The sequence below is a fragment of the Papaver somniferum genome, chromosome 1, assembly GCF_003573695.1.
Source record: "Papaver somniferum cultivar HN1 chromosome 1, ASM357369v1, whole genome shotgun sequence".
NCBI classification, from domain to species: domain Eukaryota; kingdom Viridiplantae; phylum Streptophyta; class Magnoliopsida; order Ranunculales; family Papaveraceae; genus Papaver; species Papaver somniferum.
In genome coordinates, this window is record NC_039358.1 from 211771999 (window position 1) to 211788746 (window position 16748).

At 36.3% G+C, this 16748-nt stretch overlaps 1 protein-coding gene across 1 annotated transcript; it reads left to right on the forward strand.

Moving 5' to 3' along the window:
* The first annotated feature begins 14041 nt into the window (after window positions 1–14041).
* LOC113336252 (basic leucine zipper 23-like) lies at window positions 14042–15688 on the forward strand. The gene is made up of 2 exons (XM_026582223.1): window positions 14042–14149; window positions 14722–15688. Exon 2 carries the CDS (start codon window positions 14863–14865, stop codon window positions 15628–15630), a length of 768 nt encoding a protein of 255 aa, XP_026438008.1. The 5' UTR covers window positions 14042–14149; window positions 14722–14862; the 3' UTR covers window positions 15631–15688.
* The last annotated feature ends 1060 nt before the right edge of the window (window positions 15689–16748 follow it).

A 16748-nucleotide genomic window follows, 5' to 3' on the forward strand; every position in this document is an offset into this window, starting at 1 on the left:
AATTTTTAGGATATGGGGTGAAAAAGTTTTGTTTGTCCAGAGGTGCAAATTGGGTTCGTGAGGTCATGCATTTTGCACCAGAAAAAGGCCAACTTTGCAATATTGGGATGGGTATGCAGTCCATGCTTTTTTTTCTTTTTTTTTTGATCGATAAATTAGTTAATTTAACTAAGCTGACTCCGTCCCTTGCATATGATCGATGCGACCGATATACTTGTACTGTCGATACTAGGTATACCGTCTCGGTTATAAGGTCAAAATTTAATGGGTAGGATCCGTTGACATGGTTAGAGTGACATAATCTTGACATTATAACGCCATTTTTCTACCAAATCCAACCGGTAATGAATTTGAAACTAAGTTTTTGCTGACATGTTCTTCTTATAGATACCTCCAACAAAAAATGAGAGCGTTCCGAGATGTATAAGTCTACCATCTACCATTTTGAATATCAATCGTCGAAGATTAACGGTTGAAATTAAAATTTATGGATGGTAAAATTTCGTATTTCAAAATACTCTCATTTTCGGTAGGAATGTAGAGTATTATATGAGGAACATGTCACCAAAATGTTAACTCCAAATTCATCATCGTTAAGAGTTTTTTAGAAAAAATGGTGTCACCATGATAATGTCATTCTAACCATGTCATCGGATTCTTCCCCAAACTTAATATGTAAACCCTTAAGATCATACTCATAAAAAAAAACGTGACGTCAAGAGTCAGAACTTTTCAATCGTCGAGTCTAACAATTATTTTTTATGAGATGTATTAAAAAGACACGATACCAATAAATTTGTTTTAAAAGTTTGACCCAGTAGGCAAGCTGCTTAAACTCTATTAAGGGTGAGTCTGGTACCAGCATGACTGCTCATTCGGTACTAATTTGCTTGGGAATGTATCAATCCATCACCCATTTGTCTTGTACCGATTTTGGTGTTCCAAAAAAAATTGGTAATCCATTAGGTGCTATAGTGTTGGCCACGTTGGGAGTTTAATCTCTAGTTAGCAATTCGGTGTACAAAAAACATTCGGGACGACATATGTACGTGTGTTAATCGTTTTGACGGAAGATAAATTCGGTCCACTATTCGGTCAACCACTTTTAATTCGGGAATTATTCGGAACGACATACGTACGCGTATAATTTATTTTATATATTTAAATACGGGAGAGAAAATTTGGCCTATATATAAAATTAAATTAATAAGTATTTATAGATTTTACCGTGAAAAAATAACATTTTGTGAGGAGTCTTTGGAGGGATATCAGAATTATATGGTTTAAATGGATGATATATAAAATATATGAACTCTTAATAAAAAATCAGCTTGTGGAACTGTGGTTAGACCCATTGTAAAGGGAGCATGACGTCTCAAGTTTGATCCATTACCATTTTATAAATTAATATAAAAATCACCAATAGTTCCCGGAATTGCTAACTAGGGTTTAATCCATTACCATTTTGTGTTGTACGGATTTTGGTGTCCCCAAACAAAATAGTAATCCATTAGCTGCTTTGATTTTGTCTCCGCACCTCCCACCCCCTCCGCCTCCTTTTTCTCATAAAATCTTAACATGTTAGTAATTTTCCGCTTAGGAAATCAAAATTTATTAGTTCGTCCACCGGGTCAAAGTAAGCGAGTCCACCAAGGCCTAAAAAATATCTATTCACCTTCAAAAATTTATTGATGGTTTCATTTGCAGAGTAAGAAGAGGGGAGAAATAGAGAGGCCGAGAGGGAAAGTTTAAGAAGCAGAAATATTTAGTCTACCACTTCCACTATTTTAGTCCATCACGTCCAGTTCGCAAACAAAAATGTGTTGCGTTATGCTCCTAGGCTCTTAGCCCACTTGCCCTCTTTTTATAGAACGATTTTTTGGGACCATGGTTTTTTTGGGGACCATGGTCCTATTAGACCACCTACCCTATAATGTTAAGGGATGTCCTAAAATCAGATGAAATTATTAATTTAGCCCTTATCCTAATTAAATTAATCCTAACCTAATAAGAAGAGGGGAGAAATAGAGAGGCCGAGAGGGAAAGTTTAAGAAGCAGAAATATTTAGTCTACCACTTCCACTATTTTAGTCCATTACGTCCAGTTCGCAAACAAAAATGTGTTATGCGTTATGTTCCTAGGCTCTTAGCCCACTTGCCTCTTTTTATGGAACGATTTTTTGGGGCCATGGTTTTTTTGGGGACCATGGTCCTATTAGGCCACCTACCCTACAATGTTAAGGGATGTCTTAAAATCAGATGAGATTACTAATTTGGCCCTTAACCTAATTAAATTAACCCTAACCTAATAACTACATCTAACTTAATCAAAAAGAAAAACCTAAATATAATCCTAATCTAACCTAGCCGCACAAAAAAAAAAGAAAAACAGTTTTGAGGAACTGTTCTCCTCTTCTTCTTTCCTCTTCCCCCATTTCAACATCATCTTCATCGATTAATTGTCGATTCATAAAATTTTCATCGTCGATTAATCAATCGACTATAAGAATGGTTCTTCGAAAGAAAACCAATAGACTCCCAGGAACAGGTCTCCCATTAGGACATCTAACAAATCAGCCAAGTGATTTTGAGATTCATAAAGAAGTGGAAGAGCCAAGTGAATCCATAATCCAATATAATAGACGCAGTAAGAAGTCTGATTCTTCCATGGGACCGATTCGCAGGTATTTTCCAACAAACCCATACTTTTAATTTGATTTTGATTCGTTTAATTGAATAGAAATCATCAAAATAGGGTTCGAATGGGAGTTACAGTGCGCTGTTCTGTTAGGACGAATTTCTAGAAAACCCTAGTTTGTTAACCGAACTTCCTGAAAGGAAGAACACGAAGAACAGTTCGGTTTTATAGGATTCAAAACCGGGTCACTGAACTATCAGTTCGGTTAGTTCGCAAAAAAACCTAAAAAAAAATTCTAACCGAACTTCACCAGTTTTGCAACAATTTTTTTTCCACTTGTAACCGAACTGTGCAATTTTGCCCGCTATTTTGAGTTTTTGTGTAACCGAAGTGAGCTATCTTGTTCGGTTGGTTCGCATAATATTCTAAAACTATTTAGTAACCGAACTTTACCAAAAAAAAACAAATTTCAATATAACCGAACTATGCTATTTTTCCCTATATGTTGAGTTTCAATTTAACCGAACTTGTCCAACTATGTTGTGTTGCATAATGTGGAGTTCGGTTTATTCGCAAAAAACCTTGACAAACCGAACTCTTCACTATTAGTTACCAATGTTGAGTTCGGTTTATTCGCAAAAAACCTTGACAAACCGAACTCTTTACTATTAGTGACCAATGTTGAGTTCGGTTTATTCGCAAAAAACCTTGACAAACCGAACTCTTCAGTATTTGCACACATGTAGAGTTGGTGTGTTCGCAAAAAACCTATTCAAACCGAACCTTACGCTGAGAACCCTTATGTTGCATCTGATTTAGTCAATCATTTATCGATTAAGCTAATATATTTTGTTTTCTTGATTAGAGGAAAACAACCTTTACTGGAAGATCTGAGAACTCCCACGCCTCGAGGAAAAGTACATTGTGGTGCCGGTAAGCGTGGAACTAAAAATGCTAAGTATGGAGGTGGGTCATTACCGGGTGTTGTCATCCAAGATGGTGTCAATAGAGATAATGTTGACAACGTAAGCCAACAAGTTAATGAAGAGATTGTGGAAGAGATGGGAAGTCAAGAACATAATCAAGGTGGAGAAGATGAACTAGCTCAAGGAGGAGGAAATGAGGGTGGCGATGATGAGGGTGAAAAAGATGAGGAAGACGGAGACAAGGATGGAGATAAGGATGATGATGGATCAGAGGAGGACTCGGATGAAGAGGAACAAGATGAGGAACAACCAGACATAGTGGTAAAGAGACCTAGAAAGACGCCTAAAAAGCCTTGTGCTAGATATTCATACATTCCTCATAAGGATTTGTGTTTGCCGCCAAAGAATCCAACATATGGTACTCCAAGAGATGGCAGGGAGGTATTGATGGGCTACAAAAACTCATGGGATGCCAAGATCTTTGCGACAAAGGTATGGTTCAATCTTAACCATCAAGATTTAGATTTCTCAGTCATTTTATTATACTTTTACATATATTATTTTTTTCTATATATATTAGTATATAAGATATGATGTTGTTTTTTTAGGATCATAAAAATGTTGTTCGTGTTTTGAAACGTCAAAAGAACAAGCTATGGAATATAGAAAATGAGTGTGATGAGGTCCGCTTTGCGGTATTTGATTGTGTACTATGGAACGGGATACAACATGCGCACCAAAAATTTGATGCTGTCACTGTTACTGCATTTTCCGAGAGGGCTTATCCAGAAACGGATACCTTTCATCTACCTTTTGGTGAGATGGAAATAACTCCGGATGATTGTTTTAGATTCACATCCCTACCAATTACAGGAACAAGTGTTCGAGATGGCTACGATCCCTCGATGAGTTATAAAGTTCTTGAAAAACTAGTCGAAAGGTGTCTAGGATGGAGCGATAAAAAGGCACAATGTGAGTTTAGGCGAGCTAACAAAGAGCCTAAGGAAGGTGATGAGTATAATGAGTTTGAGGAAGACCGCACGTACAAGAAGAAGTTGAAAAACATCAATCTCAAAACCTTGTTTGATGAGTTTTCAGGGATGAAAGATTTGGTTGCTCAAGGAAAGTTGGTGATGACAGAGGAGAAGACTAAGCACCATGTGACTGCTTATTTGTTATATCAACTTGGAACCATCTTATTCCCTGACACTTCAGGCCACGTGGTAAATTCCCATTACCTCCAGCTATTGTACCCCTTGGATGAGGTGAACAACTACTTTTGGGGCATTGCGGTTCTTTCATTCCTTTAAGTGGAACTCAGAAAAGCTTCGAGGCTTAGGAGTCTATATTTTGGAGGCTTATACACCCTTGTTCAGGTACCCCGTTAAATTATCGTTTGTGTGTTTGAATATATAAGTGAATGAATGTGTATTGTTACTAATCATATTGTGAATGTATTATTTTTTGCCTCTTCTCATAAGTTTGGGTGTACGACCACTTCCCTAAACTGCAATTGTCTCATGCTCGCACTCCTTGGCCTTATGGGAAGCCTATAGCTGGTAAATATGAATTTTTGAACTCACAGGAAAAGAATAAGGAAAAAAAAGTGTTGGCGTTGAGGGAGACATTGGATAAGTTAACAGTGGAAGATGTGGTTTTCCATCCTTACAGCATTGCATAAGATGAAGACGAGGAGGATGTTGATGTTATTAATTTCTCACCTGTTGCGGGTTATAATGGATCGCTATTTCATCCTGGGTGTTGTACAATGTATAATCCTCGAAGAATACTTAGACAACATTCTTGTGTCCAAAGTGTCCCACAAGTGGAAAACTTCAACTTCAAGGTAAAGAAGGTCGGAACTAAGAACAGCGAGAAGAATTTCATCCCCAAATACGATCCTGCTCCATCAGTGGACCACTGGAAGAACTTTGGGGATTATCTTGTTCCAGTCGAAGAGTTACAAGATTCGTTTGATGAGCCAAATGCCGCTGACGATGGATATATGGAATGGTATGAACATTTTTCTCATCCTCGTGTAATAAACAGTGTCCAACAAGCCCGTGTTGATAAAGAAAAAGCGACGGAAATGGAGAAAGAGACTCAGAAGATTATGAAGCCTACCCCTATGTGTGGTGATGAGGCCTTGATCTTGTGGAATTCGGCGGTAAGATATTTACTCTTATTTTTGTTTTTTAAAATGTTATAAAGTATTGAAAAATAATAGTGACTTATGTTTTTGATGAGAAAAGGTGAAGGCAAGTGCTAAATTGTTGAAGAAATTGATGGCAAAAATCCGGAGTGGAGAGCCAATGGACACTCGAGAACAAACAGACCTCTACAACCAAATAACTAATGTTTTTAATCCCGACCTTGTCTATACAAGCCAGGTTGATCCAAGCCAGACCATGCCGTTCAAAAGGAGTCTCCAACAAGGGGAAGGTTCAAGTCGGATGGTTCAACAACAAAGCAGTGGAGATGACACTCCTAGTGACGAAGGACGACCTAAAGCTCGTAAACGCAAGAGTAGAAAAGTTTCTCGTAGTAGTCGTGGTAAATGAGTGATTACAACAATTAGTACTTTGTTTTCTTATGTTTGGAAGACATTTTTTTCCGGATTTGGTAGTTTGTTTCCTTATGTTTGGAAGACTTTTTTTTTTGCGGATTTGGTAGTTTGTTTTCTTATGTTTGCTTCCAACAATTAGTTATATGGATTACTAAATGAATTTCATAATTTGGTTTTTAATTTGTGTTTTAAGGGATTAGTTTGGCTATTTGACTCATATGTGTTTCGTTAAATTCAAATTTTAAGAAATTATTAGTTAGTTTGGCTATTTGACTCATATGTGTTCCATTAAACTCAAATTTTTAGAGAAATTATTAGGAAGTTCGGTTAGTTGATTAAATTTGGTAAAAAACCGAACTTGATAAACAACAAGTTCGGTTGTTCCGCAGATTAATCAACTAACCGAACTCATTAACAACAAATTTCAAAAGTTACAGTGTAATGTTCGGTTACCTGGTATTATTTCGCAGGTAACCGAACTATGGAGCTCAAAAATCAGTGAAATTTTTTCTAAGTTCAGTTACCTGCAAAATAATACCAGGTAACAGAACATTACACTGTAACTTTTGAAATTTGTTGTTAATGAGTTCGGTTAGTTGATTAAATCTGCGGAAAAACCGAACTTTTAGACTGCCCTGTTCGGTTTTGTCTATGCATTTCCTATGTAACCGAACTCTGTATTTTGAAATTTGAATGACACAAATTTCAAGTAACGACTATTTTTCTTGCCGTTATACACCTCTTTGGTTATAAGTATGTGTCATATAGTTAACATTTTGTTTCAAAATCTTCTAACAATGGCAGCTAATAGTGCTAAATTTACTCTAGATGAAGATCTCTCTCTTTGCAGAAACTACAAACTATACTATCCAAAGAGGGGTGAAGAACGAAGAATGAATGGTATTATGAGTCAAAGTTATTGGGGAAAAATTCATGAGCAATTTTGCTCCGACACAGGAAACCCTCATAACCGTGATCATACAGCTTTGTTACTTCGATTTGATAAGATTAAAGAGAGAGTTGTGGAATTTATGGCTTTGTTTCGGATTGTAAGGCGATATCGACTTAGGGGTGAAACATGCGATGAAATTCTTTTAACAGCAAAAAATGAATGGTGAAGATGGAAGACAAAGAATTTCAAATATGAAGATCATTTCTGCATCCTTGTGCACTTTTTCGTAACGCGTTTCGGATATTAAATGTTATGCAATTTTAGCTTTAGTATCACCCACAACTTTTGTTTGTTATTTTGGTGTTGTATTTTAATTAATTATTGAACTTTTAAGTACCCGAATTAGTGAAAATGCTATGTCCATAAGAAGTTCGGTTTGTTCGTTATTCTGCGGGATCAACCGACCTGATAGTTCGGTAGTATCTCAAATATATGTATGCCACCGAACTATATGTTCGGTTACCACCATAAATTTGATAGGTAACTGAACCTATCACTGTAAACCAAGAGTGACTTTTTGTATAAAAGAAAATTATGCAAACACACTATAATACACCCAAATTCCAAAAAACACAATCTTTAATTCTTATGATGATGTTCAAAGCATACATATTCTAGATAAGGGTACATTTAATCATCCCCAAGGGAAATTGAACCTTCGTGTATAATTTTGTCTGATTCCTCCAAAGATTTTCACATCTCCATGTTATGTTCATACATAATGCACCAACCCAACATTGTGTCGGGGTTAAATCCATTCCAATAAGAGCATCCACATATCGGAGGAAATGGACAATTGTCTTCTAACCGAAGGCCTATAAAATGGTTGTGGTTAACGAGCGCAATCACCAATCTCCTACGTCTAAGTTTCTCGACACATATGGTTGTTTTGGGAGTGTATGTGAAACTAGCACCTTTTGAGAAATAGTGAACCACGCAATTGAATGCGTCGGCGATTAAGTGCCCGCATATAGTCATGGCCATACAATGATCACTTGTGATTGGATGGGCCCCTTGGAGACGCATTTGAAACCTAACAAATTGAATATTAAGACTAACATCACCATCGGACAACATTGTCTTGTAAAATTCCGGTTTCTCCTTTAGATTCATCAACATCCTTTGACGTACATAAGTGATTTTATTATCATCATATAGCTTGGAACCTTGAGTGAAAGGCCCTATTTGTTGTAAGACTATATGGAAACCGCAATTACCATCCGAAGGGACGTCATGGGTGGATATGACATAACCTCTAATGTAAGGAGGTAGCTCTTCCAAGTACCTTTTATCATCAAGAGGTGGTGTATCAATTGGAGCCTTTAGATTCAGGTCTCATTGGCTTGGTTGGCTCGGTTCTGACGGAGTAGGTTGAGAGTGTAACTTCGGTCCTTTTTTCTTCATATCCCGTTCACTTGACTAGCCTTTTTCAATAATTTTCCTTCCCCTTTTCTTAGAATGTTCTTGGTACTTCGCCGCGGTATACTCATGCCCCGAAGGATCTCTAGTAAAAGGAGTAATTTCACTTTTCCTTTTAGCCAACACCTTTGCATATTCTCTAACTTGTTTTTTTGTTTCTTTGGTTTTTGGACTACCTTTTCCCTTTCCTTTATCCGGTTCTTGCACATTCTCCGAAGTATGCGGAAAAACAATTAGCCGCATGTCATCCCAAAATATTTGCCTTTCGAGTTTGTTCATGTTCCGGTACATTTCGATAACCGCTCTTCCCATTTCATTGTCACCAAACTCTTCACCGACATCGCCCTTTGGAGGAGGGACAAAACTTAATTGTTGCCAATGTGGATCAATATCTCTTAAAGGGATTATGCCATGTTCATACTTAGCCATCATGTGGCGACAAGGGAGTCCCATAGACTTCATCATGTTGCAAACACACACCTCGTCCGGCTTGGTTCCCCATATGTCAATCAAATTCACCTCAACCATTAACCTCGTGATGCAAGCATGTGAAACATTATGGTGGAGTCCCTTAAACAACCGAAGTTCCACCATTTTCTTGATGTTACCACCTTTGTCTACAATCTTTGTGTACTTCATGATGCGTATTTTTTGGAACTTCTCTTTAATTCTCTCAATATCGCGTTTGAAGTAACTCTCCATTGCGTTAAACACAACCACAAAATTATCGACACATCCAAAGAGATTTTTCTTTAACCGTAGGTGAGCCGATTCTACCAAACTTGTCACTTGATTCCCAAAGTGTTTATAGTTGTTGGTAAAAGCATTAACGAAGCGCTCTTTGTGCGGTTCCAACCATTGCTCCACCACATACGTTATTATATCCTCCGGATAGTCGGGGCTAGACCAATGTTCTTTAAATTCGGCAACATTTAGATAATACTCTTCTTCGGTGAGAGACCAAGTCAATGCCTCCCATTCCCCGGAGAAGGCAACCCATTTAGCGTGATTTATGGCGTATTGTTTATCGAATTCCTCTTTTGCATCCGCTTGTTCATCTTCCGGTAGCTTACTAATCTCTTCCAATCCTTTCCTCTTAGGTGGACAAAGTTGAGGCTTGCACATATTCATCACATTGCACCATATATGAAATGTACAAAGCATATTATGTGCTAATGGGAAGACTTTCTCTATTGCGTTCATCAATGCTACGTCATTGTCCGTCACGATAACCCCGGGGATTTCATCATCTCGGTAGATCGCCTTCACTTGTTGTAGCGCCCAAGTGTAACTTGGTTCTTGCTCGTCCTTTAGAAAACAAAAAGCAACGGTAAACGGTGACTTCGTCGACGTACGACCAACAATGTTCAACAATGGCATCTCGTATTTGTTTGTCTTGTAAGTGCAATCCATTATAAGAACTTCATGGAATGATTGAGCCAATTGAACACTCTTCGGATGGGCAATGAAGAGATGAGTTATTTCTTCTTCCGGACCTACCTTCTTTTGAACCGCGTAGCCTTTCTCTTGAGCCAAAAATAAAATAATTGTTGCATTACTTTTCTATCCTTCCACTCATTCCTTTTAATCGTCTCAACTGCATTGTAAATGGTGTACAAAGATGATACGTTACCCGGGTTATCTTGCTTTAATAAGCGAAGCATTGTGGAAGGTGGAATACACAATTTCCTATACTCGGCTATTTTTTCCATTTCTCGAGGAGTGAGCCTTGCGGCCATTGCATGCCCTTCAAGATCATCCGGACGAGGGTGGTTATGACGACCTACCACCTTATCCATAGCTAAAACCATTTCGTCGTTAATTTGCTCTTGCTAAATACTAGCTTGAACGGACATTTGATTTTCTTTGAGCACGTTGTGTTCTTCCTCGTCGTCTTTCCTTTATACTCATAACCCTTCCTCTTGTGACTAACATCGGGATCTCCACTTCTCTCACAAACCATTTCAAAACGAGTGTTGATTTCTTTTCCATTCAAAACCAAGACGCAATTGACTCTCTTGGCATGTTCTCTAGCCCAATTCTTCGCATAAATAGGTAAGTCAAATACCAACTCATTCGCATAGTGAGTAGATGTATCTTCGAACAACATAGCAATCGGAGAAGGTTGATCATGCATTAGTATAGGTTGGGATTCCATCTACAAGAAATGTCACAACATCAATGCAATCACAAATAAGTTCGGTATAATAATTTTATCGGGAAAACCGAACTCATTGTTCGGTTGGTTAAGCAAGTTGCAAAGCAAGTTGCAAAGCAACCGAACAAATAAAATGAACAAAGTTCGGTAACATGTGAATTTTATCGCAACAATCGAACCAATAAAAGGAACAGAGATCGGTTACTTTGTATTTTATGTAAATAACCGAACTAGACACTGGAACTTCATATTTTTTTTGTTTGTTAAGTTCGATTGGTTATGCTGTTAGGTTCAAGTTTGTGAAACAACCGAACTTATTAAACATAGTTCGGTTAGATAGTTGGTACATGCAGTTTGCGAACCAACCGAACTGTATACACTTAGTTAAACTTTATTTTTACATAAAGTTCGGTTAGTTGCGAACCAACCGAACATAACACTGCATCTCAGAACTTCCATTAATATGGAGTTCGATAACCTGCGTGTTTGGATAAAGTAACCGAACTACATCTTCAAATGAGTTCGGTTACTTATTCATCTCACAAGGCAACCGAACTACACCTTCAGAGCAGTTCGGTTACATGTTCTTTATATAATGTAACCGAACTGTGCAAAATCCAGTTCAAAAATTTACATTTTTGGGGAAGTTTTTAGCAATTCAACATATATTATCTAAGTTTGGAGCATACCTGTTCACCCAAATACTCTTCCTCCGGTTGTGGTTGATAAAATCCATCATTTTCATCTTGAGTTTCATTTTGGGGAAGAATACAATAACCATCTAAGAAATAAGCCAAATCCGGATCATTTTGAAGATTAACAAATATTCTAGGAGAGGATGGAGATGAAGAATCAGATGAGATTTCATCACTTGAATACTCAAAGGGGGTGAATTGGAATTTTTTTTATTTTCCATGTTTTTCTCCTTCATCTTCTCTAACTCTACTCTCACAATAATTCTACTCAACTAATAATAAACCCATCTTTTAATTTAATCTCACTAATTGTTTTTAACTAAACCATTTCACTAATCATAACCTAAAATTAATTAAGAGGGTAGACTAGGTATTAAATAAATAACTAGATATGGGGTGATCTAGAATTACTTCTAATGTATTTACCCAAAATAAAACCATGGTCCCAAAAAAAAACCATGATCCCCAAAAAATCGTTCTTTTTATAACTTGGTATCAATATTTTTCTTTTGCATTTTTTTACGATGAAAAGAACATGTTCAACGAGTATTTTACTTCTTTTGCATTTCAAGCTCTTTTGTTTACAACTAATCCATTGTTGTTGATGTTGTTTGTGTTTTTCTTCGTTATTCTTTTCCATTATTGTTGTCGTTCATAATTTGATGATGACCTCAATTCTTCATTATTTCAGACACGAGGTTGTTCATTCGATATAGGGATATGACCCCAAAGTTGCTCACTAATTATCCGATTTCTTCTAAAAGAAAATTATAGCGTCTTTCAGCGGCTTTGGTTATTATTAGTGCTTTAGTGTAAAATTTTCTTTTAGCCCCCGTATATTAAAATTCTGGTTCCACCACCGAATATTAGTGCATGACATGCGCCCTAACCTTTAACTTGAGCTCGGTAAGGGCTCGCTCACTTACAAAAATGAGCAAGATTGCACTGGGTTTTTATTTTAAAGTACGACTGATATTTTTTTCCCTTGCCGCATACAAATTTTATATGTATTCCCTATGTCATAGGTTTCTCCAACTTGTTCTTCCACTGCTGTACCGGATCAAAATGTGATAAACAATATACATGACGATGACAAAGTAGTGAGAGTTGGGCATATATTCTGTGGTCCAGTTATCGGGCGACGATCTTATTTTAGCGATTAGCCAATCAAATGTATGGTAGGCTTAGTAGCAGTCCATATCTCCAAATGATACCGCTTTCTAGTTAACCCCTTCCCCATATACTGTTCAATATTTATTTTATTTTTAAAATAGATTTAATATTTATTTTACTTTCAATAAATCATTATTTATTCAATTAAGTAATGATCATCTTTCGCAGGGGGGGAAAAATTCAACCACGGAGAATTTTGAAGTCGTCTACTTATGTTTTCTTCTATTTGGAGCTTGTTTAGGTGGCTTGGAAGTTGGAAGGCTTTTGTTTACTGTGCATTGCCGTTTAGTTTTTTTCTTCTTTGTTGTTAAATCTGGGTTTATGCCTGGTTCAAGATGGTTAGTGATAAGTGGATTTAATAACCACCAATTCGACAAATCAGTACTTACACCAATGACCAAACTTATCAAAACATAAAATAAAATTCAGAATTTGCGGAATACAGTATTTACACCAACTCCATCATGATTCTCCCTTATTTTAGTCGTACTCGATTTCGCATGGCTACGTAATTAACTATTAACAACTTCTTTTTTCCCCTTTTTGATGTAAATAGCATCTTTCCATCTTCATCTTGTTTGGATTTTATTCTTTCTTTCTACTTTTGCATGATCCTTTTATTTATTTACATTATCTTGCTGTAATTATTCTCCTGAAATTAGACTTACACACCCCCAATCAATAAACAAATAATGTTGGTGATCAACAAAATTTTCTTCTCTCAATTTTTCATCTATCTTTTAAAAGAACTAGAACTTTTTTCTTTATTATCATTCAAGAAAAAAATATCCTCCTTATAAACTAAAACACCCAAAGATGAAATCGAAGATCATCAAAAGAACAGAACATGATCATGTTCTAAGGTATGCCGGCATTAAACACAATAAAGAGGTTAAGAAGGCTGAATACACCGGCATTAGACAACTAAAGTCATATTAATGTATGCCGTGTACGCTACTACATGGACTCGTTGATTGTTTTCGTTAGGTAAAAACTCATCGGCATAAATGTGAATCACTGTAGAAACAAAGTTTGAAAACATACACAACAGGATAGTTAATAAGTGATATATTTTCTATCATTTTGCAACTAATTAAATCAAGAAAAAAAGTTCATATGGATGATTCTTCTCAAAGAATTACTTAACCTACTGCTTGTCAAATCTTGACCAGATCTATATTGTTTCTTTCCTTACTTGTTTATAGGCTTTCTGTATCAGGAAAATATTAAATACTTTGTATGTGATGATGTGGATCATAAGTTCACAACACCACAATTAAGAAGATGATTAGCACGTGGGATGGGGATGTGAAAGTGTTGCGAGACAGTGTTCGTTGACATGGCATACTCTGACATGGATTATTGTCCTTGAAAATAGACTTATTGTACCATAATAGACCTACTCTACTTGGAAATAGATCTACTCTACTTGATATAAGAGCTATATTGAACGTGGGAGGGGCGCGTCGCGAATAAGGTCCCCTCTATCAATATACAAATCAATTAAGACATTGGATAGAACTATAAATCTCTCAGAACTTTCTAGGAAGAACCTCTAAAAACGATCAACCAACTACTGCCATCTTTCTCAACCTTTTCATGTCTCTGTCTTGGTTTTAAGAGGTAATACTTATACTTCAATCATTGTAACATTTTTAATTATTGGGTTTCATCGTGATGATTCGTTCATTGTTGTACGTTCTGCCTGTTCATGTTTTGTGTTTCAACAATAGTATTATGTGCAGTATGTTGACATCTAATAGATAGATCTCCTAGGTATAACTTGTCATAAGATAAGATAGATCTTATAACAAAACTCATGATATGACTGATCATGTTGGTAGAAATCTATGTGAAAATGAAACCAGAATTAACAAAGTTCATATAGATATGTTCTTCTTCTTCCAACTCGATTATAAGATGGTGATTGTTTAGCATGTCCTTTCATTCAAAAACCTTCAGGGGAAGGTGCATATATGAGATTGAAATGCGAATGTCCGACAAATACATTCATAGTAGTACTTATTCCTTTCTCTCTAATAGTAGACAACTTCGATCATTAAAGATGTTTGCTTTTCTCGCGTTCAATGCTTTTACTTCTTGCGTTTTCGATTAATATTCTGTTTACTTTTGTTACCTTTAACTTTAAATTTGGAACTCACCCGCAACAGCCATGTTATTATAATCTTTTGTAGGCTTATCAACTTGAGGAAGCCAAAACCCGTTGGTCGATCGGAGTCCTAGGGTTAGAAAATTTTATCGATCTAGTTGGTGGTTAAAAAGTTTGACTTCGTTGATTTAGCTTGCCACTGGTGAATCTTGAATTTGTTCTATTCATGGATGATGGAGAGTTAGATTTCTCTAACCAATCCTTAAAAATGGACCATCAATTACTGACAATGGATAGTTTTTTGGAGGATTTCCTTGGTGATAGTCATGCAGGTACTCAAACCTATACTTCCAACCCAATTGGAGAAGATGTACCTCACCCACAAAACTCTTTCCATCGCCGTACTAAAAACCTTCCTGTTGAAGAGAAGACCACTACAGAGGAAACAGATGACTCTGTTGAAATTAAATCAAAAAAACGGGCACCTGGTAACAGGGAGTCTGTGCGTAAGTACCGCGAGAGAAAGAAAGCCCGACAAGCTTTAATAGAGGATGAACTTACCAAATTGAGAATCGTAAATCAGCAGTTGTTAAAAAGGTTGCAGGGACAAGTTGCTCTTGAGCAAGAGGTAGCTAGGTTCAAGTGTCTGCTTGTGGACATTAGGGGAAGGATTAAAGGTGAACTTGGAACATTTCCTTATCAGAAACCAAGTAACGGTACCATGGCTGGAGCTTATGATGTGAACCAGTGCGACGTTCAGTTTTCTGGATTAGATAATCAAGATGTTGACGTATCTGGTGGATTTCAACCTGAAGGTTTTGGGGCTTCTGATGGTAGTTATTTACCGAGTATTTGGAACAGTAATCATTCAGGATATAATAAGTTTCTAAATTTTGGACAAACAAATGTCAGGTTAGCTGCTAATGCTAATAATCCCTCCACTGCTGCCAAAAAGCGAAGAGGGAAGAGCTCAAACAAAAGTTTGAATAGATAACTAGCCAGGAAAATGTTTGTTGTGATGATCCAACTTTGAATAATTGTAATTAATGCTTTAGTGCCATATGTTACCTCTTTGTGTTTATTTATCATTGCATTAGCCTTTTAGAGAAACAAAACTAGTAATAAAAATCGAAGGTGACCAAACTTGTGGTACAAAAACTCCACTCAAATGTGGGGATCCATTAAAACTCCATCGTAAACAAAATTGATACAAAAATCCCAAATTTTTAAAAATTGATACAAAAATCCCAAATTTAAATGTTGTTTTCATCAAATTTTATTTTGGTTTCATCATAAAATTTAATGAAACCAAAATAAAATTTGATGAAACCAACATTTAAATTTGGGATTTTTGTGTTAATTTTGTTTTGATGGGGTTTTTGTGTTACTTTTGTTTTGATGGGTTTTTTATGGAAGGATGGTGATACCTCTGAGATTATAACTCGCGGACCGTTAGAGAAATTGTCAAAAAGCCTATTTTGCTCACATTTATTTCAATTCAAGTTAGAGATGCATAAATGATGGCTCATTGGGGCTAAAGCTTCTTTAGGGACAATGAAGGAGTTACGGTTCAGCAGAATGAAAATGGCTAGGCAGCTGCATTATGTGGCCGCCAGATGGCAAAACAAGTTTACCTTTTTGACTTTTCTGAGAATGATTTTTATCTTTTATGGTAGAAACTCTTTAATAATTAAATTAATAAGCCTTTTAAAAACGATTTTAACTAGGTTTCAACGAGCTAAAATCCGAGTAAATATTCGCTCTAAATTAGTAATTTTATGTCATTCTAGCTAGGTCTATTAATTTACCAGGCCAAATTGGGGTATACCCAAATTAGTTGGGGTATATAAATTTTAAACCTATCCAAGATAGTGTGTTAAGGGTGTCTAAAAGATGCTAAAAGACCAAATTATCCTTATTATTTTCAGTCAAATTTAAACTTGCCGACTAAAATTAAAACCTAAATTCTACCAAAACAATCTTCAAAATCTCTTTAAAATTCTACATGATGAAATCAAAAAAAAAAAAATCAAAATCAAAATGAAAAAAAAAACATAGGAGTTTGGAGATTGGGTATGATTTTGTACACGATCTCAAACTGAGTATGTAATA